The sequence below is a fragment of the Musa acuminata genome, chromosome BXJ2-11 (assembly GCF_036884655.1).
Source record: "Musa acuminata AAA Group cultivar baxijiao chromosome BXJ2-11, Cavendish_Baxijiao_AAA, whole genome shotgun sequence".
NCBI classification, from domain to species: Eukaryota; Viridiplantae; Streptophyta; class Magnoliopsida; order Zingiberales; family Musaceae; genus Musa; species Musa acuminata.
The window spans coordinates 30,314,182-30,337,197 of record NC_088348.1 but is presented as its reverse complement, the minus strand read 5'-3'; the positions used below and the strand labels follow the sequence as shown (position 1 = coordinate 30,337,197).

Below are 23,016 nucleotides of genomic sequence, written 5' to 3'. Positions count from 1 at the left end.
TCACGTAGGTTGTGGGACGGTGAGAGGGCCCCGCGCACGAGTAGGTGGGTGACACCCTTCCGGATTCCATCGAAGTCGCAAATTTACAGACCTTCGGCACTCGGCTTACCCCCGTAACCGTTGGAGAAGCAACATGGACCCGCAGGCGGGATCCACCACGTCCCTTTGGGTTACCGAAGCAGGTATCAACCAGTCGGGGTAGGTTTACATTTCTCATCATTAAAATTTTTGCGAACTTACGGAATTGCCATTGTCCATGGAACGACGGTGGGACGTGGCACACGTCGACAGCAGAGATGGCCAGCGCAGGAAAGGACAAAAGAGTCCACCATCCACCGCCGCGCACCTATTTTGGGAACTGACGCAGCCGTTTCAACTAACTTATGTTGACTAAGCTTATCTTTTTATTAGTTTTTATGATTGCATTATTGAAGAATAAAATTTAATATGTTTAATGTTATCCAAATCAAGAGACTCCTCCGACGTGTCAAGTAACATGCTTGAGAATGTCAACAATTAAAACGTACAAGCAGTGGAATACCCGCGGAGTACGCCATCGACAGCAGCTTTCTCTTAAGGTGGGACCTGCTAAAGCCAGCAATTTGCTGTCGATGAATGATTGAGGAAGCGCGTAGAGTGATTCAAATCACACGCGACCGAAGGTTCGGCGCTTCTTCGCCCTCACGAAGTGGACTCTGTAGACCCTACCAAGAGCAAATTGAATAGGGTCCGTCTCTCCGACTTACACGAGTTGGCATACTAACGTAACCTACAAAGTATGATGAAAACATAGAGCATAATGACAGGATCATGCACAATAATGATGCTGTAACAATAGTAATAATGTTACTCTTGTTTGTTATATTTTACCAATTACATTAAGCAAATCAAGCTACATTAGTAAGTCTGAAATACTCAAAATTTAATAACCTACTAGTTAGGGTACAACCAGCAGATACTTAAAAACACACCACGAAGGAATGAGAATGAGCATATCAACATAGTTGCCATGTATCCTGCAAAAACACGGCCGCTGAGAAAGATTTGTCAACAAAACTGAGTAGATAATGCTGTTTCATGGCCCATTCAAGAAATACCAGCTTGGACTTGAAAGTCACGTCATACCTCAATGGGAAAGTCTTACACCACAGAAACTTGTTCCGGTTGTGGTCTTCGACGTGATCTGTGTGCGCCATCTGACTAACGACAGAGCAAAGGAAACCTAGGAGACTATTTAGATGCTGTCTTTCTTTTCTTGGCCTCATTCTCTCCAACAACCTTCGTTTTCCTTGCCTCGCGACGTTCCCTCTTCAATCCTTTGACGTCATTCGATAGTGCAATACCACCGACCTTAAACGAGAGAAACAAAGAACCATTATTTGTGACAATCACTGCCTGAACACCCACCAAAATCAAGAAAGGAAAAAACCAACCTTTTGATCTGGAATGTAGATCTTCCCTATCTTACCCTGCAGCACATCACTGCTCACATTTTTTATCTGCAAGAAGAAATAAATGATCAGTCTAGAGCAAACAGTAGCAATTAGCAAAGTTAAGCATGAAAAAGAGAACCAAGCAGAAATTATTAGGTGCACAAGTGCATCTGAAGATGGCAATGCTCGTCTTAAAGTCCTATGGACAACCATTTGATGCCATCCCAAGAGATGAAAAATTATACATTGTATGAAATTGCGATTTGATATTCACAGAATACCTGACTACATAACAACTTTGGACTAAGATGACTAGCACAAACCTTCTTTTTAGGCTGCCCATTAGTGGTCTTCATTGCCTCTTTCTTTAAGCTGTCATTAGGAAGTCGGTGCCGTCGAACCACCAAGTCCATGGATGGTCCAACTTCAACGAGTTCCATCCTAGGAATTGCAGTACCCGATCTTTTCAGCCGTAGAGCACAGTGAGTGAAAAACACTGTACTTGAAGAGAGGGCTGTGCATACAAACACATGGTCTATGCCAGCAAGATTTAAGTTTTCCACAACCTGCACTAGCCAGAATGATAAACTCGTGTTACTCATTAAAAAATCATGCACATATATTTAAACAACATTTTAGGAAAAACCAACCTCTCCTCTGAAAAGGTCAAGCAATACTTCCTTTAAATGTTTCAACTCTTCAACACTCTCAAATCCTTCTCCGACAAATGCAAAGAATGGCTTTGACCCAATCCGTGGAGTTAGTTTCTTGTCATACTCAAAAGATTCCATCGGTCTGAAATTATCAACTCCCACTTCAACAAGATCATAAATATGATGATCAAACATCCGCCCCAAAACCAAATTGTTTGGTCTTTTCTTAGAATGAGAACCAAACTGCAGAACCAAATAAAACAAGGTATTATAATGATTGCAGTAACAGAATTAACTAAGATGATCCAAATGGATCTGTGACTCCCCATTCCTTAATTCTAAAAAACAGTTCAAACATAAGATAAGCGAAGTTTTTCTGTAAAAAATTTACCTGCTCAAAGTTACAAAGAAACATACATAAAACAACATATGCAAGTATCAGGGCTTCAAATTAATCCCTTGCAAAATCCTTTAAATTGGCATTTAGCTATATGAGGATATGCAGATGAAATAGATACAAACGAGCAGGGAAGCATAAATTTGCATCCTAAATTTCAGAATAAAAATTTGTGAGGTTCTTTACTGCTTGGGCTAAATTCAAACTGTGAGGCAACTGATAAGAAATAGACGATAAATAAAAGGTACAACAGATTATGTCATGGATGCTAGACCGAATACTCAAATATAAAAGGTGTGACCAAACAGTTTTTGAATAATATATCCAGCAATACCACAAGCCGATAAGCAAAAATCGTGATAGTTCAGTGATAAACACTATCATCACTTCACTCTATTTCATGAGGAATGGACATAGCAACGCCAGGACAGATTTAGCATGGAACATTATAACAACAATCAAACTGCTTCTAGCAATCACTTACAACCCAAATACACAAAATATATGAACCAAAGAAAAAAAACAATGGATATGTTCTTTCTCACCACAAACAGACTGCAGTCAGTCTTAAGAGAGAAAAATTCTAGAGATGTCTCCCCACCACTTTCGAAAGGCCTTATGTTTTCGTTCTTCTTGGTGTACTTCACGGCATTGTCTCTTTTCAAATGATAAATTTGAGTCAGCACCGTGTTCAACACATCGCTTGTCTTTGTGCCATGAAGTATTAGTGTTTTCTTGCCACTCTCGACCTACAGAAACATAAAATTGATGCTTTAAAAATAACGTTCACCGCATATCCAACCTAAAAGCACAGTCACATCTAAATAACTTGCTTACAAGTTTAGGGGCGCGCTTCTCGACCTCCCGTTTAGCCCGTTGCGTCTTGGGGGTTTTAATCTTCAGCATCGTCAGCTGCAACCAAAAACACGCAAGTTTTTGGTTACCAAACTGCTGGGAGAGAAGGAGCGAGCCATGCAGTAGCGCCTCCAAGCGACTCAATCCAGCTAAAGAAAATATATATGGATGGAGAGAGAGAGAGAGAGAGAATAATAAGAAGAAGAATCTTACCGGGAGGCGACGGCGCCGCTGGCGTCTGCTTGAAGGATGAAGAGAAGGGGCTGAGTAGAAGGCCGGCGACGCGTGTTAGGGTTCCTTTTAGGTTCGAATCGACGATAATATTTGTTATTATTTTGTTCGTTTTCGGATCATCGTAGCAGATCCGACCCGTAACCGAATCGGAGTCGGATCAAATCAGATCCGATCCATCGACGAGTAACGATCCTTGGACACCATCCAACGGCTTCGATCGTGTGATACATCAAAACCCTAGCGCCAAACCAATCCTTCGACCTCCTTTTATATCGCCAGCCCCACCGCCGGCTCTCTCTGCTTCCAAGGTTGAATCGCTTCCAAACTCTCGTCTTTCTCCGTGGAAGATTGATTTCTTAGTTGAAATAGTTGCCGGGGATCTAAATGATGAGTACTTCTTGGTCGGGAAGCGTCCAATTCGCTAGATTGGGTGCTGATGATACCTGCTATATATTGAATAGGAAGATCTGATAGATCCCCTGTTGGCTTTCTTTTCCTCTTCTTTCATGGCGAAAACAGTTTAGTTCAAATTGCATATGTCTTGGAATTTCTTCCTTTTTTTTTTGTTGATGATGACAGCAATTTTGTGGATGATGAGAATATGAGTGCATTACAGTTATCCCTGTCTGATGTATAAGGCTGCTGACAGTATTCATTCTGACACATCCTTGCTGTTGAATTTTACTTTGGTTTGTTTATGTTCAAAGTCTTCTTTTTGCTCATCTTTCGTTTCAGAGGACTGTTTGGTTAGTGGTATAGATTGGCTTGAAAGCCAGTTGATGTCTTGCTAATGTGTCATGGTGATAAATGTGGTATTTGTTGGCAATGATGCTAATTTTTTATGGCTGAAACCAAGTTCTTGCAGTTGCGCTGTGGAAAATATTACGAAGTAGTACGGTCTGAGACATAGGCATTCAGAATGATTTGCTTATTGATCTTTTGGATGTGAAATTGATTTGTTGAGAGGGATGGCGAGTGAGTGGGATAAATATGTTCTGTTCTTTTCTAGTTTTTTTTCTTATATTTAAACACAATTTTGATTCATTTTGCTTTGTATTTTCATAGTTTAGTAGTTGTTTTAGTTAATGTTGATCTCGACATTTTTGACACTTAATGGGTGGCTATTTGTGTGCGTCATATTTGCATCAAATTTTAATAAGATTATTGTTATTTTCTTTTGATAAGAGAATATTAATAATAATTATTGTGATTTGGATGACGTGATTTGGATTATACATTCGAGGTATAAATGTTGAGCTCTCGTGTCATATGAAATCTTTGAGTTTGTATGTGAGTAGTAAAAAAGTCTCTTGCTTCTTGTGTTAAAGATGTATTTTTATATTTGATCAGAAATGATAAAATATTTTATGAAATATTTTACAAGGGGGAGAGGGTTGAAAATATTTCATGAAATATTTATTAGATTTTTGTTCACGTGAGTAGATAAATGAAAGGTAGCATAGATTCTAGATGATGTTTATATGTTGAATGTTGATTAGTCGACGGTGTATGAATGAAAGGTAGCATAGACTCTAGATGATGTTTATATGTCGAATGTTGATTAGTCGACAATATATCCTTTATCTTGTGTCTAGTCGTAAGTGTGCTTCGGGGCTTTTGCGAGAAGGGTTGGAAGTATAATATTTAGTTTGTTTGACATGAAAGCGTTTGAGATCTTTTCTCATGAGTTGAGATTTCTTGACTCATGTACCTTGGACATATTTTGTCTTATCTTTTAATTGTGTTAGATTTTTGCTGGTCATGATTTTTCAACTTGTGTCTTGGGTATATTTGTCGTATGTCTCCATAATAATAGATTGCCTTATATGAGTTAAATTTTTTTACTCTTGCTTTTTTAGCATATTTTATTTTTTGTTTTCGTTGTGATGGATTTCTCGTGGATTGAGTTTTTTTAACTCACATGTCTTAAGAATATTTTATTATTTATTTTTGCGTTGTAAATCTTTTTTTTATATATAAAAGTTTTTTTGACTCACGGGTATATTTTATTTTGTGTTTTTATCATGATAAATTTTACATAGTTTGGGTTTTTTGTTTATATGTCTTGAGTATATTTTGTTTATACCTCAATTGTCATGGATTTTGCATTGTTCAAGTTTTTTTTTTTACTCACATGGCATATTTTGCCTTATGCTTTTATGGCAGTGGATTCTTTGGTAGAATTTTTTTACTTACGTGTATCGGGTATATTTTATTTTTATTTTCATCACGGTGGATTTGGGCATTTTTTTGAATCTTTTATTCAATGCTTTTCGAATTCATTATCCAACCAAGTCTCTTCGGAATTGTCTCAAATGAACACTTTTTTAATCATGAGAGGAGAGAGAATGATATTGGGGTGCAAAAAGCAATTATGTGTTCCAACGGGTCAATGTTTTCGTCAAACGCCTTGATGAGATGTGGTAGTTGTTGGATAACCTTAGATAGTATTACATGCATAATAGAATAACAGAAAAATAAAATAGATTCATAAATATTTAATATTGGATCATTTGTAAAGATTAGTGTTCAAATTGTAAAATAAAAAAATCATGAAACACATATGAGATGATTTATCTAGGGGAGATCTTATATCCCCGAAAATATAGATCCATATGGCACCACAATGCTCTTCCTTTCACAATACGATCTTTTCTTTTTTTTTTCTTTTCTTTATGCAAAGCTACACTAAGATCAAAAAAGGATCGACATTTTTTGTTGTTCACGTTAGACGGAAAGAGTAGAATAGAAGGTGTTAGTCAAGGAGTTTAACTTATGTTTTTATTCTTATTTATTGAAGTCTTTGTCAATTTAACTCTAATAAATCATGTCTTATTTGGTATTGAATTTTTATGCAATATATGCAAGCCTCTTAGATCAATGGATCTTTATCCAATAATTATTATTTGCTCTTATCGGGTCTTATCTAAATAATCTAATAATATAGGGGTCTATTAGATATTCATTAAAACAAGGGGTCGACTGATATCTCTTATTTAAATCTCTATTTGTCACAATATCTATCATTTGTGTGACTCTCTAGATCTAATATCGAGTTAGCCATGGGTCGTACTTATAAAAAAAAAATTGATTTAATAAATTATAATAATTCATTTTGATTCATTGACAATGGATATATTATATAACTGTGTCATAGTCCTCAAGCGATACAAAAGATTCAATTTATTGAATTTTTCTATCGTAAGTTATCGTATATCTATAATCCTCCGTCTATCTAATATTTTAAATATCGTATATCAGACATGTTATTATCAAGCTTATACGGAGTCTACTCAAGTTTCATTGTAATCAGATTCTCTTAAAAAATTCATTTATTTCTCAATTTGAATAACCCTAGCTAGGGATTTGCTTAAGCAAGAACACATGAGACATTTCTCTTATAACACCGAGAGTCGATAATCCTCTATCGACACTCAAATTACCTTCGTAAATTTTGTTACCACTCATAATAACTAGTTGTGTTGGATCTAAAATTTTCAAACTTATCAATCTGATATCAAAGAGTGAAGTATTCATGTAGGGTATCCTTAGTGTCTCAAGTTTAAGGACCAGACACACAACTATGACTATGAAATTATTGTCTAATAATGAGATATCATTAATCATCTAACATTTTATAAACGGGTCAATCGGTGAACTCATTCTCTAATGAGTATCTACATTATACCTCTAGTGTCCTCACATGAGCGACTATGAGATCAATCGTCTCCATCATATGAACGGGTGTATAGTACACTGGTCTATTTAGTTATCTCGATGTTCTCTCGAGTAACTTATGATCGGGAATGTTTAGTGTGTGTGTTTATAAGCGAATTGTTCTTATTATCATAATCTAATTCTCATTACACAGATCTGAGGATATTACAATATATACAATAAGCAACATAAAGTGAGAAAAATGTCAACAATAATAATAAGCAAAAAGACTGTCCAACGTGTCACACGTGTTATCACTCACGTGATTGAATTGCAAGGCACCTATAGAAGTTGGCTGGGATCAACTACTCTTGGATGTCCTAGGTGAATAACGATTGACCCAAGGTAGCGTTAGTCGACCCTTCCCATTTGGATTGTTGGAATTCTCGTCATATTTCCTCTAAACGTTAATCTATTTGTTATAGTTGGATCCTCGTAGAATCATATGTCAAATTTGTTGACTTGGTCTGGTGCTAATGTGGCGATCAGTGGAACTCCACTGTTGGGGAGTGAGGTGCTCCCTCGATCGACGAGTCAACGAGCCTTGGACACTCTTAAGATGTTGGCATTGCATAAGATGGGGGGATCCAAATGGGCGCTAGTGCTAATGGCAATTGAGTTGTTGATCGTGATTGAAATGGTAGCATCGCTTGTTGGGGCAAGAGCAGAGCGACGACTTATATCATGCTCATTAGCGTCTGCACCTACTGGGTGAGATTCAAGAACACCTTAGTAGGGACGAGCAAGTGGCTCGTGGTCGCTTCCGAGGGTGAGAGGCTAGAGTCGTTGAACAAACGTTAGTATCGCATCGACGTTTGCTCCAAGATAAATGCATCCATATGTGAAAATGATGGTTGTTACTCCCTCGAGTGAAAGTATTGTGGGTCGAGGGAAGATAAATGCATCCATATATGGGTCGAGTGAAAGTATTATGGGTCGAGGGTAGAGCCTCATCGCTCGAACATTCATTGGGAGGGTTGCTATCTTCATGAAAATCAAAGTCGAGAGATGTTTCCTAACCCAATAACTTTCTAGTCTCTAAGTGCAAATGCAAGTGGTAAAAAATAAATAAATATCCCATTCATTATTTTAAGAATATATTTGTATACTTGATCATAAAGGATAAAATATTTTATAAAATATTTCATAAAATATTCTTTAAACTTTTATCTAGGCAAGTAGACGAATAAAAAGTGATCTGGACTTCATCTACCGATTACATGTCGGATGATGATTAACAGATAATATATTTTTTATCACCTATTAATTCTTTCATTAAAAGTGAAAATTAACATCAATCTTAATATTTTACAAATAAGAAAAACAATTATTAGCATCCCTTGAAGTAAACGTTAAACCCGCATAAACCTCCTAGCGTCATGAGCCATCGCTACGGTGATGAGCTCATGTCATTCACGACATGGTTTTTGCATTGAACATAATTATCACGTATCTCCCCAATTCAAAATTTTCAATAAAATAGCTTGACAGGAAGACTAATAAAAAATTGTCACAACCTGTACCACCTATGTCTAAATTTCTAATTAGGTTTTGAGAAGTGGATTTTGCAAAGATGCTTCAGACCCTATCCAAAGCCATAAATCATTACGACAGATACAAATGATGCATCAGATGAAATGTGTCATTCGACTTGTAGCTAACTACGCATGCATTGTAAAAAAATGTTACGATGCAATTCTTCCAACTAGCATGAGAATATTAATGGTAAAAAAAAAATCTCAATGTAAAAACCTGCTATGTTTATTGATTCAGGAAATAGAGGAAGGAATAACACACTTTACGGATCATAAAAATGCTTTATAACAATTATAAAAGTAATCAGCTTTACAGCATCAAATGATTTCGTGATGTTGGCATGACCAACATAAAAAATTGTTTCTCAAGTGGAACAAACGCATTCCTAGAGGAAATCAAGAATAAAAAATATTCTGTTTATTTATCATTTGCACTTCTTGCTGCCGTCTAGAACAAGGGCCACAAGTGCCAAAATGTTGCTTCTGTGAATGTTCACGAGCATAGTAGAAGAAAAATGAAATACGTTACTAATCAGAGGGTCCAAGCATTTTCTCTGGTACCACAAGCTCATCAAATTCTTCAGCAGTGAGCACATTAAGGTTCAATGCAGCATCCTGCAAAACGAAAAGGAAAGATCAAAGATAAAGATAAGATTTTAACAAATAAATAGACATTTTGTTTAAATGATATTGCTTTAACCCTGCAACCAAAGGTACTTCGAACTAGAACCCAAAGGAAAAGCAGAAAACTTTTAACAATCTCATGTTATTAAACCTTATAGCTTAAACCATATGCGTTAGGTTACTAATTAGGAACACTCTTTCGGAAACATACTATCTCCATTTAGGAAAAACACAATACAAGCTTATCACCATGGAAACCAAGGTTGGTAAAATTACAAGATTTACTTGCAATAACTATAATATACATAGAATTTTTTTGTTTAATTTGATAATGGTCACTACTAAGGGCTATGTATAAGACTGTTTAAGTGTGAGAAAATGTATTCTGAAAGTCTCTCAGAGGAGACTTGATAATATGCCTAAAGCAGTTATAAAAGTACTAAAAAAATGATGCTGCTAATATTACACTATAATTGAAAAAACATTTAGCCCTATCCATCAACCTACAAACACACTTACACTTTGAGAAGACAAAGCTACTCAATTTAGTAATTGATCATATAAAAGCTTTCCTATGCTTAATCTCAAATGAACAAAGAATGATGTATACCAAGCATGCCATGGTCTTATGATCATTACCTTCAATGTCGTCCCTTCTTTGTGAGCTTTCTTAGCAACAGCTGCGGCGTTATCATAACCAATTTTCTGTTTCCCAGAAAAATGATGATTAGAAGTCTCAAGCTTTTACCAGAACATAAAAGTCATCTAACAAGAATGCAAAGAAAGCTAAGTTATAATGTAGACTTACAGGGTTCAAAGATGTGACCAGCATCAGGGACTGCAATCCACAAAAGGTAAGTTAGAAATTGTCGTTTTGAAAACAGCATCAAATGAAAATGCATTATGTAACAGTTCAGTTTGAAAATGTACCTCATGCAACAATTTTGAAATTCTTTGGTGGTTTGCTTTAATTCCTCTCACACAATTCTTTTCAAAGGATGCAGATGCATCTCCAAGTAGTCTAAGAGACTACAAACAATCACAGATCATTTAGTGTTTCATTTGCTATTTAAAAACCAACAGAGTTATAAATTATATTGTCATTTTTCTCCTATCTTTTGGATAGCTAACAGCCTAATACTAACCAACTCAAAACAAGACAAAATATCTTTTCATTTATCATAAAACAAATAAATCCAGAATAAAATATCATAGTGATAACATGGAACTAATCATACTCGAAGAAGACCACTAGCAATCAGTGGCTTGTAAACATTGAGCTCAAAATGACCATTTGATCCACCAACAGTTATTGCAACATGATTGCCCATCACCTGGAGAAAGAAAATACACGAAAAGAATTCTTTCATCACCAAGATGTGTAATCAAGGCCAAATACATATTCAACCATCTTAGAACACAGACAGCTGAGTAACAGAAGACCTCAACAGAAAACAAAAGTATTTGCATATGTTTGTCTTCATGGTTTATAGCTGAAATAAACTTGATTAATATGATTCTTCTGTGTTCCTTCTGATTTCTGTAATACCAATTCAAAGTGTAAGGTCAAATCCAATGATTCCATTTTGAAGCATACCAATACGATCTGCTCCATATGTACTATATCTACCAAAGTATGGGTCAGAGAGCAAAATTACCCAATTTCCTTGAACATGAATATGATGTTTCATTGTGATTCTTATTGTTTGTGTACTAATCCACAGTAATGGAGTCAAAACAGACTTGCATATGAACCAACCTAGCTGATCTATTGCATACATCAAATCAGATTATGGAATCTCAACCAGCAGATTTTTTTAATTTCTATCAATATATCCAAGCAGACAACAATTTCGTGATTTTCTATCAATATATCCAAGCAGACACAACAATTTCATGATGCTCTAGTGATCTGACAACATAATCCACTAGCAGCCTCCTGCATTCTCTTCGTGATTATTGAGCATCAGTGATCGGTCATCTTAGGTCGGCCATTGATGATAAAATAATAAAATTTTCACCTCTTATTCTACCAATGGACCCAGTCAAGTATCATATCTTTTGTTTATTTTCCTCAGTTCAGCATGTTAGTGTCTGTCATGCCACTGACAGGCCAACATGAGCGTCCAGGAAAACAAAAACTCTTGTTCAGCTTGTCCAAATAAAGTTTTAAAATAATTCAGTGTACTTTATTAAAAAGGGTACAATCATGCATGACCTGTATTGTACATCCAAATCCATTTCTTCTAAACTGTCTCGTCTTTCTATTTATACCATAAAAAGGCACAGGTATTATGTATCACTTTTTGAAGATAACAAAATGGATCAAGATGATCATATCACATCTTTTGTTTTCGTACCTTTATAATATATATTGACACTTATTATGTTGTATCATGAGCACTTTACATAAAACCTACATGAACTCTATGCGAAAGTTTGATGTTTGGATTTGTTCTCAATAGATAAATGGGCTTCTTGTTTGTCAGCTTTCGGATCAGCACCCACTATCTGCCTACCATGAAGTACCTTCATAACTCACATGCTAATTACAACCTTTATAATATATATTGACACTTATTATGTTGTATCATGAGCACTTTACATAAAACCTACATGAACTCTATGCGAAAGTTTGATGTTTGGATTTGTTCTCAATAGATAAATGGGCTTCTTGTTTATCAGCTTTCGGATCAGCACCCACTATCTGCCTACCATGAAGTACCTTCATAACTCACATGCTAATTACAACCTAGGTCATAACGTAAACGACTTACTCAGGTACATAATATTTCTTTTACTGTATCATTCTCAACAAGATAAGAGTTCACAGTAATTATCTTTGCTTTTAATGTTATTCAAATTTCAAGTTTTTATTATAGTTTTAAATTTATTTTTCCAAAGACAATGGGAAGTGGAAAAAATGGTCAGGATTTCTCTGCTCATACAGAGAAAAAATTTAATCAATAAGAAATATGTACCATAGAAAAAGATCATCATGAAGGTGCTTTGCAACAAAAATATTACTTCAGCTATATCATGCCCATGAATACATGAGTTAATGGAGCTTAAGAAATAATCTATAATGAATCAAGCAATACTATATAACCATCTTAGTTAACTAAGTACTTCCTGTGTCATCTCATCTGGAAACAAGTCATATTTCAAAGAGCTAAAACGATCATGTCGAAAGATGAATGGAATTCCAATCAAGAAATATTTCAACAACAATCCTACTGTAGCTATCTTGAGGAACCATTTAATCCAGTGCAAACTAGAAAACATGTCGATCATAAGTCGCTGAGAACACACACAAACTAGAAAATATGCATAAAAGATCTTACTTGAATCAGTAGATGTAAGTATGAATTTCTTAATAAAAAGGAAAAGTAAATATAATTTACCTGAGCACAAACCATCGTAAGAGCCTCACACTGAGTAGGATTGACCTTTCCCTGCAACAAAATATAAGGGTTTCAAACAAGTTTAGACCGTATTGGCAGAAAAAAAAAAAGATGCTATATGCAATTCGCTTCGGCAGCCATGCCAATTTGTACTAGACAAATAGCATAAATCAAGAAAAAAAAATGTATACAGGCATTATACTGCTGCCAGGCTCATTTTCAGGTAGGATAAGCTCGCCAAGTCCGCAACGTGGACCACTGAAAAATGTAAGAGAGTATGGACTTTCATAATGTGAATCACAAGGTATATACATGTATGTTTTTGCAAGAAATAACAAAAAAAAAGCTACCTAATACAGATACCTTCCGAGAAGTCGTATGTCATTTGCTATCTTCATAAGAGAAGCAGAAATTGTATTTAAGGCTCCACTCGTCTCAACAAAAGCATCATGCGCAGCCTGTTTGCAAAAGAAGCAACTAATGGAGGTCTAGTGATAGAAATCTAGGTAACAGTAACAGGACCTTTGTAAGAAAATATAACAAGCAATAACAGAGATATGCTCAGTTACTGTTGAATAAATCAGAAACTTTCTACATGTGGATTAAGAATGCATTAAATTTAGCTGAACTTTGAAACAGTATACAAACTGAAACTCATAAATTGTTATATGAAAATCAACAAAAAAAAGAAAAATTGGCTCTGTGCAGGAGGAAACTACCTTTAAAGGATATTCCAAGCGTACACTTTCCCAAAACAAAAAGAAAAAACATGACACGAAATCTAGGAGATGATATAGGGTTAGAATAGGTCCAGTTGTCCTGAAATAGATCATGGATGGTTACAATTGAAAGCAATAGAGATCTTTGGGATAAGTGGGAGTCAATCTGATCGATCAGTAATCATGGTAACAGCTAAAAAATTGCCTTAACTTTTCCTAGACTACTGATCCAAAAAGAAAAAAGATGCATGCTTTGGAATCCAAGGCCAGCCTCACCCATGTTATTTCATCCGGCAGACAGAACATACTGGTTAAACCCTGTTTGCCCAGCTGAGGGCTGCCTACTGGACCAGTTATGAACATGAGGCATCATAGCATGTGTAAAAAAAATTTGTGGTATTCCCAGTTTGTGTGCTTCACTGCTTTGGATACCATATCACCACCGGATCAAGTTCTGGGATGTTTGCTCCACTATACCAACTAAGCAAATGACTACTTTAAATTGTAGAACATAATATGGAAGTATTATAAATCTAACCCCATCTGGGACTAGACCTAGCCCTAAATCCAATCTGAAAACTACTACAAATGAACCAAGCCAAGCAACTGATGTTTAACACAACAACGAAACAACTAGGTAAAAGTTTGTGAAAATCCACCATCATGATAAATCTTATAAAAGTAGGACATGACACAGCACAAACATGAGAATTAATACTGGTAGACTTTCAAGAAATTAGTATGATTTAATACTTTATATGGTTTAGTTAATCAATGATCCACATATATGAAATTTACAAGAAGCCTAACAACCATCTGTATGAGCTATCAGAATTCAAAAGAATAATTCAAACACATATAAAACATCATTTATGATGTAAATGTCCTACATTTACAACACAATAACAAAAGAAGCATATAGAAGGCACAAGATTTTTAATATGTTTTAAGCATCCAACACATTTTAAAAAAGTACTTGATGAGTGTCACTGTTTGACATGGACACAATGCATATATTGCAAGCATTAGAAAGTGTTATTGCTTCGTAGTTCAGTACTAAAGATTCTGTCAAAGCAAACACTTTGGCAAGCAAAAACATATCATGAAGTTGACTCAGATAAAAAAAGAGATGAGAAGAAACTGTTTAGTATGACAACTGACCAATGCTTCAAACTTGTTCTCTGCAGTGACAAATGATAGATTGGTTTCCTCAGCTACTGCAGATGCAATTTTCACATCAAATCTGAATAATATGCAAGAAAAAGCAAGGTCAAATATAATATGCAGGAGAATGGTGCAGCAAAAACAACGTTCAAGTTAACTAAGGTAATTGCTATAAGTTGAAAGTCCCAGTCAGTACATTAATGGTACTAAAACTAAAACCAAAGAGAACAAAGGAACAATCTAGAAGAGATGGATAGCTTTCAACTCAATGGAACTGTTTGACAAAACATCCTAAATGAAGAAAAGGTACATCTCTGAGCAAGGAACTCAGTTTTGCCCGGACTGGTCCAGGCATGAACTGGTATATGGACTGCCCTAAATGGGGCAGTTGGGTCTGGTTTAAAATAAAAGGAATCTTTTAGTTTAAATGCCCTGATTATTTAGGGCTCAAAATTCACAAGCCCTCTTCATCCTCTCATCATTCGAGTGGTGTGGCCCGACCACCGCCTTCCTCTCTCGCTCGTCCTCCCACCTCTGTTCTGGTACTTCTCTTCCTTCTTCTTCCTCCTCTTACAGATTCCTCCCCCCTTTTCTCTCCCCAGCACATTGGTACCATAACATTTAGGTGTGTTGTTATTGCCGATAAAACTGGATTCATACCAGTCCGACCATGGATTTGGACGAGTCCAGTACCAGAAATTGGATTCCTTGTGTCTCAGACATTTGAATTTGAAATATATCATTAATTTCTTTTTTTTACTCACAAGAAAAACTCTACACAATTTCAATAAGACTGCATATGACGACTGCATAAAATTGAGAATACTTAGCACACTGACAAGGAAACGTATACAATAAACATGGATGTTTGTGGAACAAAGCATACCCTTTTTTGGTGTTCAACCCGGTGCCTACAGCAGTACCACCTTGGGCAAGCTGCTCAAGTCAAGATTAATGTCAAGAAACACATTCAAAGCAATAAATACAGCAAATATACAACTACAGAGGCTACCTGATACATGCGAGGCAGAGTCCCAATTATTCTCTCAATACCATATTTTACCTACAGAATCACTTTACAAATCAAAAGCTGACATAGCATGCAGCTTATCTAACACAAAAGGTGCATACTAGAAAAACATGGAAATAATAGAACCTAACAAAAATAAGATATACCTGTGTGGTATAACCACTGAACTCCTGGCCAAGAGTTAGAGGAGTGGCATCTTGAGTATGCGTTCGGCCAATCTTGACAATATCTTTGAATTCAAGAGACTGGAAATGACAGCAATGGAGAACCAAACAGATTGAAGTTAAAATTTTGACATAAGATATTAAAAGGCCAAAATGTATCTCTAGAGAAAAAACAACCACCATAAGTGCCTTAACCAGATAAAAAGCATTCAATTCATAGCCTAGTAATTATGTGCAAGTAAGGAAAATCAAGACCTTGATAGGTCCATAGATAAAAAGACAACAATATGTTGATATTTTTAAGGTGTAGAAGCACTTGCCGGGGAACTTTGGACTTTTGGAGAATTATGCACTTCCTCACCTTTTCTTTATATATGTCATTTTGAATTTTTACTCCAAATTATTGAATGGTTTCCGAAAGCCACCAAAATATTTCAGTCAAAACTGAGATCCCATGCCTTGTCATTTAGGCAAAACAAGGTAGGTAAACAAAAGCACTCACAGAAAAGTCAGATGCCATCTCAAATGACTGAGAATAACCATAAAACTGAGCTACATGAAGAGAGGTGAAAACTTGCAACTCATAGATAAGTTAAAAAGATCTTGACCTTAGTATGAAGTGAACTGTGCAGCTGTTTCAAGCTTGGTATAAATCTGGAATTAATTTCCACAGCTGCAGCTATGTGCATAACCTGATAATGACAAAGCTTTTGTTAAAAGATCAGTCAAGACAATCTCTCAAAACAGGATTGTAAATGTCCTTAAGAATAAATTTGAGGGGTAGTATTGTAGAGATTCATGTCAACTATTTACAAATAAAAAATTGTGTCATCCTAGATCTTTGGGAACAATGACCAGGTGAGACATTAAGCCTAAGCAAATGACAAATCTTAAAGCACATTATAGCAAAATTCAGTATAGAGCAAATAATTCTTACAGTTGGAAATGTATCATTTGAAGATTGAGACCTATTGACATGATCATTTGGATGTACAAACTTTTCACCTCGTTTATGCCCAAGAATTTCAGCTGCTCTATTTGCAATAACCTGAGGATTAACACAATACAAAATGCCACCTTGAGAAAAATAATACGTTAAATATATAATTATATGAGAATCATTAAAAGAGTGCATGATCATGGAGAGGAGTATATAAAGATCCTAAGGTCACTGATGCATTGATCAGGATACTAAATTTCTTTCATTCAAGTGAATTGGTGTGTTCTTCTAAAAGCATATAGGGAGAAGGATGTGCTCACTCAAAAATTCCAAAAAAATGAAACTACATAATGTGTTACAAGTTGGAAATACAAACTTTTTTTAAGACCTTTCTTTTCCAAGAAATTCAGTCTTTCCATTTTCTATAAGTTGCGGACAATTGCACAATTGCCATCATTACCATTTTCACCACCACTATTCCTTTAATGAAGTAGTTCTCTAAATTATCCAATGCTTCTCTAGTACCTAATGAATGTTGTTGTCATGCTTAGTGCCATTGTCAACATTACCTTTGTCACTGTTGCCGCCACTACAACATTGTACCAACTTTGTCATTGTTGCTGTTGTACCACCCACATCTTCCTTACCACCACCATCTTGTTACAAACACTACTGTCCAAACTACCGCCTTCACCACGAGCCAGAATAACCACCATTCCTATCAGCAACATCAATGGCAACCACTACCACTAATGTCATCGACTGCATCACCATCACCAATGACATCGACCGCTTCACCACCACTAGGCATTTTCACCACCACCATCACAACCATTACTACAAACTAAAAATAATATGATAATGAGGATAGACAGCATACTAAATTGAATAGGTAAGCATGTGTTCGTTATTTTTTCATGGGGAAATATAGTGGAAAATAGTGATGAAAAGTTATGTTATGAAAGTAATCATACCCTATATTCTTTACAAGCCTAATAAAATGAATATTTAAAATATATTAGATACTTTACAAGGAGAAGGAATTAATTTGCTTGAATCATGGAATATATGCCGGACTCCCACTACTGACCTCATTGGCATTCATGTTGCTCTGAGTCCCACTGCCAGTTTGCCAAATGACAAGTGGGAAATGATCATTCAATTTCCCCTCAGCAACTTCTTGGGCAGCCTGCATTATTGCTTTCCCAACAGTTGGATCAAGACCATACTCCATGTTTACCTACACATGGTGTATATCAAGAAGCCAGAAAGTCAAAATTAGTCTATGAAACTCAGCCCAAATATGAACAAACAATATTAAAATGGAAAGAAAGAACATTCTGGTGACAGCTAAGGAGTTAAAATATGGTGAAAGAAGGGACAACTTAATACTGACCATCCTTTAGGGTCTTAAGATCCAACATAATTTCAACTTAATACTGACATTGGATTTGCACTATTCAGTGACTTTAAGATAAAAATAGAGAATACATTATTTGCTTCATAGAACATGCTAATAAAAACAAAAGAAACACTAAGATACTGGACCACTTCTGAAAACATGTTTGTGCCTTAGAGCATATATAATGTGGTACCTAAATCACCAACATAAATGAGGTATATCTGAGACCATAATAAGAATAAAAATATAAATGGGCATGTATTAAAGGGCACAAAGTAAAGAAAGTCAGCAAACAATAGTAGCAATATTACTTACTATGGGTAAGATACTTAGGTACTTATTTATTCGTCTTACTAACAAAATTTAGTCAAAACTGAAACTAAAGCAAAAAATATGAGCATCTTAGGGGAAAGTGTATCTTATACAAAGTATTTACAACAAGTAGCTGTAATGTCCTACCTATCTATGGCTACATATACATCTTCTCTCCGTTGAGCTCTATATATGGTATCCCTAGCTAAGTCAAGAATATTACATCTCTTTTGTATTTTCTCTAGTAAAATTTTCTTAGATATTCTTTTGCCTCTCCTTCCATCATTAATCTTAATTGACACATTTGGTTTGACCATGATGTTTATAGGCCTCTTCTGAATATATATTGTTTTATACTTTTATCCTACATCTTCATATGAAAAAATATAACATTCTATTGGTATAGGAAACCCCCCACATCCTCCTCATCAATCCCATTTTGACTGTATTATTTTTGCATGTTGTTGATATCGATCAATTAGATTCATAAAGAGTGACTAGTTTTATAACTATTTTAGATTTTTTCCCCTTGGAGCGGTGTATGTTGATCACACAAAAATCTCAACAACCCTCCACTTTCACCATCCCAGTTTGTAACCAAACTCGAACTTCCCAATCCTACAGGGCATATCCCCACATATAGGCTAAACCAACTAGCTTAAATACCTTATAATGTTTAAGCATATAAGAAGATAGTGTGATAATTAGAATGGACAACCTAAATGGAACAAATGAAGAGATTACAGAAGATATGGTTGTTGTATAGTACACATACATTAAGAATTGTAAGACATGTTCCTGAAATAATCATGATAAAGTTGGAAACCGCCAAAAGTCAAGGAATAATCAAAAGTCAAATTTTAAGCTCAACATATCACTTGCCAAAAAAAGTGCACTCGCTAACCTATTCTAAGAGACCACTCATGCTTTCTTTGGCATATCATTTAGTGCCATAGAACATCCCCAATGGATAAGATTTAAATGGGAGTTATATAAGGACCAGATTAAAATCCAAAAAAGCATTTTAAATGACAAAAATGATGTATAACGTGTATATACGAAGCAAAAACATATTGGGGAAGGAACTGAAAAGTTACATACATTTAACACTCTATAGACTTTTCTCTATCATGTTCAATTCAGGAATGAGGATCCTTTTAACTATGGCATGCCGTGTGATTGCTAATCAAAAGTTAAAATCATGGGAATGGGAGCCCTGAACCAAGTTCCACATTTAAAATCAAACCTTATTTTTATTTTCGTAGGTTCCCTGAATTCACGTATATCCTAAAAAATAGATATCAATTTCATCCACACTTCCAAACAAACGACATCACCAATAACACAGAATCAATAAGACAAGACATATGCAAGTCACATGTCGGCCACCTTTCTGTAAAGCAGTCCATATTTATCACCTTTACAAGCAACACAACGATTTTAACTAACATTTCCCAGGGTTGAGAAGTAATCTTTCACAAAAAGATCGTAACGAATAGTAAACAGAATAAAAATTGTTGCACGGAACATAATAAAAAATCGAGAGACCTTGGCAGCACACTTCTTGAGAACACCGAACGCCCTAATGATCGGCTCCGGCATCTGCTCACGCTCACCGCCTATATCAAAGTTCTGCAGCGATCTCTGCGTCTGCGCACCCCACAACCTAAAAAGGATCGAACATTTGTGCCACAAAGACTCAATAAAATCCACCACCGGAACGTCGATTAACTAATCCACCAGCGACAACAATGATCCAGTCGAAGAACAGCAGCATCGGGAGGCACCGACCTGTCGGCAGGTACCATGATCGGACCGAAGGTGTCCCGCTCCTCCCTGAACGCGCCCGCCATGGTCTGCAGTGTCGCCGAGCGGAGCACCACGTTCGACAACGCCGGCGCCACACCGGATCGGCCCGCGAGCCGCCGTGCCGCCGCAACCATCATCGCCATTCTCCGCCGCCGTCGCCAATCTCGACTCTCCAACTTTCGTGAGTGAAACGGGGGTTTTATGTTGCGATGGAAGAAGAGGGCAGGGGCAAGGAAAACCGGGGCCAATTATTGGGTGTAATCACTCTCCCGGTTCGGTTACCTTCCGAAGATAAAAACACGCGGACGCATGTTCCAGCTCCACCCCATCGTGCACTTCTCCTGCACGTCGGACCCACAACGACAGGGGGTGGCCATGTCGGGGGCCAGACAGGGATTATTCATCACCCGCCAACGACGCCGTGTGGCATCTACTGGTAGGTGGATAATTCAGTTTCCTATCTAGATTTGTACAGGAGATCCTCTCTCCACTACCACGGCAAAAAGACCGCTTAGAGGACCGTTGACACCCAATCGGACGGTTAATACCTTGTGTCGATACACGTGGAACGTAACCAGCTCCTATATATTCTGAACTCATAATTTCCATTTGGCATAATAAAATAAATCACTGTTAATATGAAATATCACTGTGGATGCATTTTATATGAATTAATCCACATATATTTGTTTCTCTTATGCCATTTTATATGATGGCATAAGAGAAGGCTGCCGTGGCTCGATATAAAAACGATTAAACGTTAAATTAATCCGATGACGGACGTCGTGTTCTTCATCGCATTGGAAGTGCTCTTTCCTTGAATTCTCTAATATTTTCGTCATTAGATCACGTGGCGCACTTAGGTATGTGTATGGTTTCTTCTTGGAACTGTAATTTGACTGGCATCCAGTGGATGCAAGCATCTTGAAACAAGAGTATGAGGACATAACAATCAAATAATGGGTGATTCTGATCCCAATAATTAGGGGATGTCACGCGTATATAAATCAAATGATTTGTGTTTGCGATCACAGTAATCAGGGAAAGCACATTTATAAAATTAATTTGATTTAGTACTTTGAAAGATTTTGTGGCTTATATAAATCGCAGTCTTTATATAACAAAGTGAATGAAGCATATTAGCTTTATATTGTTCTCACCTTTTAATCTTAGGGCTAAGAGCTTGCACTAATACTCCACATATCCTTCGTCATCTTCCATTGCTTCTGCCAAATTGTAGAATATTGATTTTATTTTTACTTGTTGATACGGTATACTTTGGACTCCAGCCACGTCACAACCCGCGTCGCCTCACACCGATACCACGTCAACATGAGAGGTACTTTCCCGCACCGAGCCATGACCCATACCAAAAGGCACCCCTCGCCAAGTCTCGTCCCGGTACAAATGTATCATCTCGCCCCTCGATATTGGTCGTCAAATCTGTGTACGATCGATCCTTGCATAATAGTATAAAAATCCCTGACCAACATCTGGTCAGGGGAGGAGGAAAGAAAAAGAGAAAGAGAGACAACTAATAATTCAATCTACGAGGGGCCAAAATCGAGAACCCCCGACGAGAGCCTTCTGTGTAGGAGCTCTGCCACCCCTAGAGGCGCAATCGTCCCGATCGAAAGACGCCTTCCTAGAAAACAATGTCAACCTCCCAACTGAGAAGCACCTTTATAGCAGACGACATCACCAACCTGGCCGAGGGGAACATTCTTGGAGGACGACGTCAGCGTCCCCACCTCCTGATCTAGTTAGCTCCGACACTTCTTCCAAAACTCTGAACATCGACCCTTGGACCGTGCTAACTCCTTGGCCACAACGCATCCGTTCACTAACACTTGTTATCGTTCTAACATATGATAAAATAATATTTACGTAACATAATTGTTCCATACTGCTATGCCGCTATCTCATCAGGTGATTGGAGATTATGTTAAAATAATTTACATTATATCCGTAATTGATTTAACAATGTATAAATAGTATCTCTCTTTTTTTTAAATTCTTCTATAATTTAGATATGTCTAATTTAAGCATTAAAAAAATAAATTTAACTCTCTCGATCTCAATCTTTTATAGGGATTCGGGTAGCACCTTAAGAGATTGAACGAAAAGTATTTTAGAAGTAATTTCATCAGTTATCAGATTCCATCAACTGAATCTTATCCGAGCATTTCTTGATGTCTCAGAATGATTCAAAGTGCTCCACCATCAAGCATCAATCCGAGATGCCTCGTTCCATCGTCTCCTCATGGGATGATCAATTTTAATATTATCATACTTCATTAAGAGTTTATTCTTTGAACAAGATGATCTAAGTTTTTAAGCTTAAATACATTTTCACAATCTAATCTTGATCACCAACAAAATTATTATAGATAAAGTCTCAATATTACTTTACTTCATACCAACATCTGGACAATCACTCATTGTTTAATTATTATTTCGTTATAATGAGCACCACCAGCCGCCGTTGAACTTTGATCATCACATCACAGTGTCCTTTGTCACCCGAAGACTATGAATGCTCATCCGAGCAGCCGCGGAAGTCTCGAAGCATACATCTTGCAGCGATCGCCATCAGCGCAGTTTGCGTCCTCCTCGTGAGGACA

At 36.6% G+C, this 23,016-nt stretch overlaps 2 protein-coding genes and 1 non-coding gene across 5 annotated transcripts; 1 reads left to right on the top strand and 2 right to left on the bottom strand.

The window, feature by feature from the left end:
• Positions 1-824: 824 nt before the first annotated feature.
• On the bottom strand, positions 825-3,676 carry LOC135626745 (ribosome production factor 2 homolog). Of its 3 annotated transcripts, none has more exons than XR_010492420.1 (8): positions 3,552-3,676; positions 3,321-3,395; positions 3,029-3,232; positions 2,084-2,329; positions 1,757-1,999; positions 1,434-1,499; positions 1,126-1,350; positions 825-1,033 (listed from the first exon to the last, which is right to left on the bottom strand). XR_010492420.1 is itself a non-coding variant. In XM_065132323.1 (7 exons), the coding sequence occupies exons 2-7, from the start codon at positions 3,387-3,389 to the stop codon at positions 1,231-1,233; spliced, it is 948 nt and encodes a 315-aa protein (XP_064988395.1). In that variant the 5' UTR covers positions 3,390-3,395; positions 3,552-3,676; the 3' UTR covers positions 825-1,230. The 3 variants fall into 3 exon arrangements, 1 of the variants encoding a protein (XP_064988395.1); XR_010492419.1 differs by having other exon boundaries at positions 825-1,016; XM_065132323.1 differs by having other exon boundaries at positions 825-1,350.
• Positions 3,677-4,154: 478 nt separating this feature from the next.
• On the top strand, positions 4,155-4,240 carry LOC135628032 (small nucleolar RNA R38). Its single transcript, XR_010492758.1, has one exon. It is a non-coding gene; the product is annotated as a small nucleolar RNA R38 (small nucleolar RNA).
• A 4,852-nt stretch (positions 4,241-9,092) lies between these two features.
• LOC135626743 (fumarate hydratase 1, mitochondrial) lies at positions 9,093-20,622 on the bottom strand. Its single transcript, XM_065132321.1, has 17 exons — positions 20,375-20,622; positions 20,132-20,249; positions 17,960-18,109; positions 16,867-16,977; positions 16,538-16,621; positions 15,912-16,010; positions 15,748-15,798; positions 15,622-15,671; positions 14,733-14,814; positions 13,216-13,310; positions 13,044-13,110; positions 12,853-12,903; positions 10,687-10,782; positions 10,379-10,477; positions 10,257-10,286; positions 10,088-10,153; positions 9,093-9,439 (listed from the first exon to the last, which is right to left on the bottom strand). Exons 1-17 carry the CDS (start codon positions 20,533-20,535, stop codon positions 9,353-9,355), a joined length of 1,497 nt encoding a protein of 498 aa, XP_064988393.1. The 5' UTR covers positions 20,536-20,622; the 3' UTR covers positions 9,093-9,352.
• Positions 20,623-23,016: the final 2,394 nt, after the last annotated feature.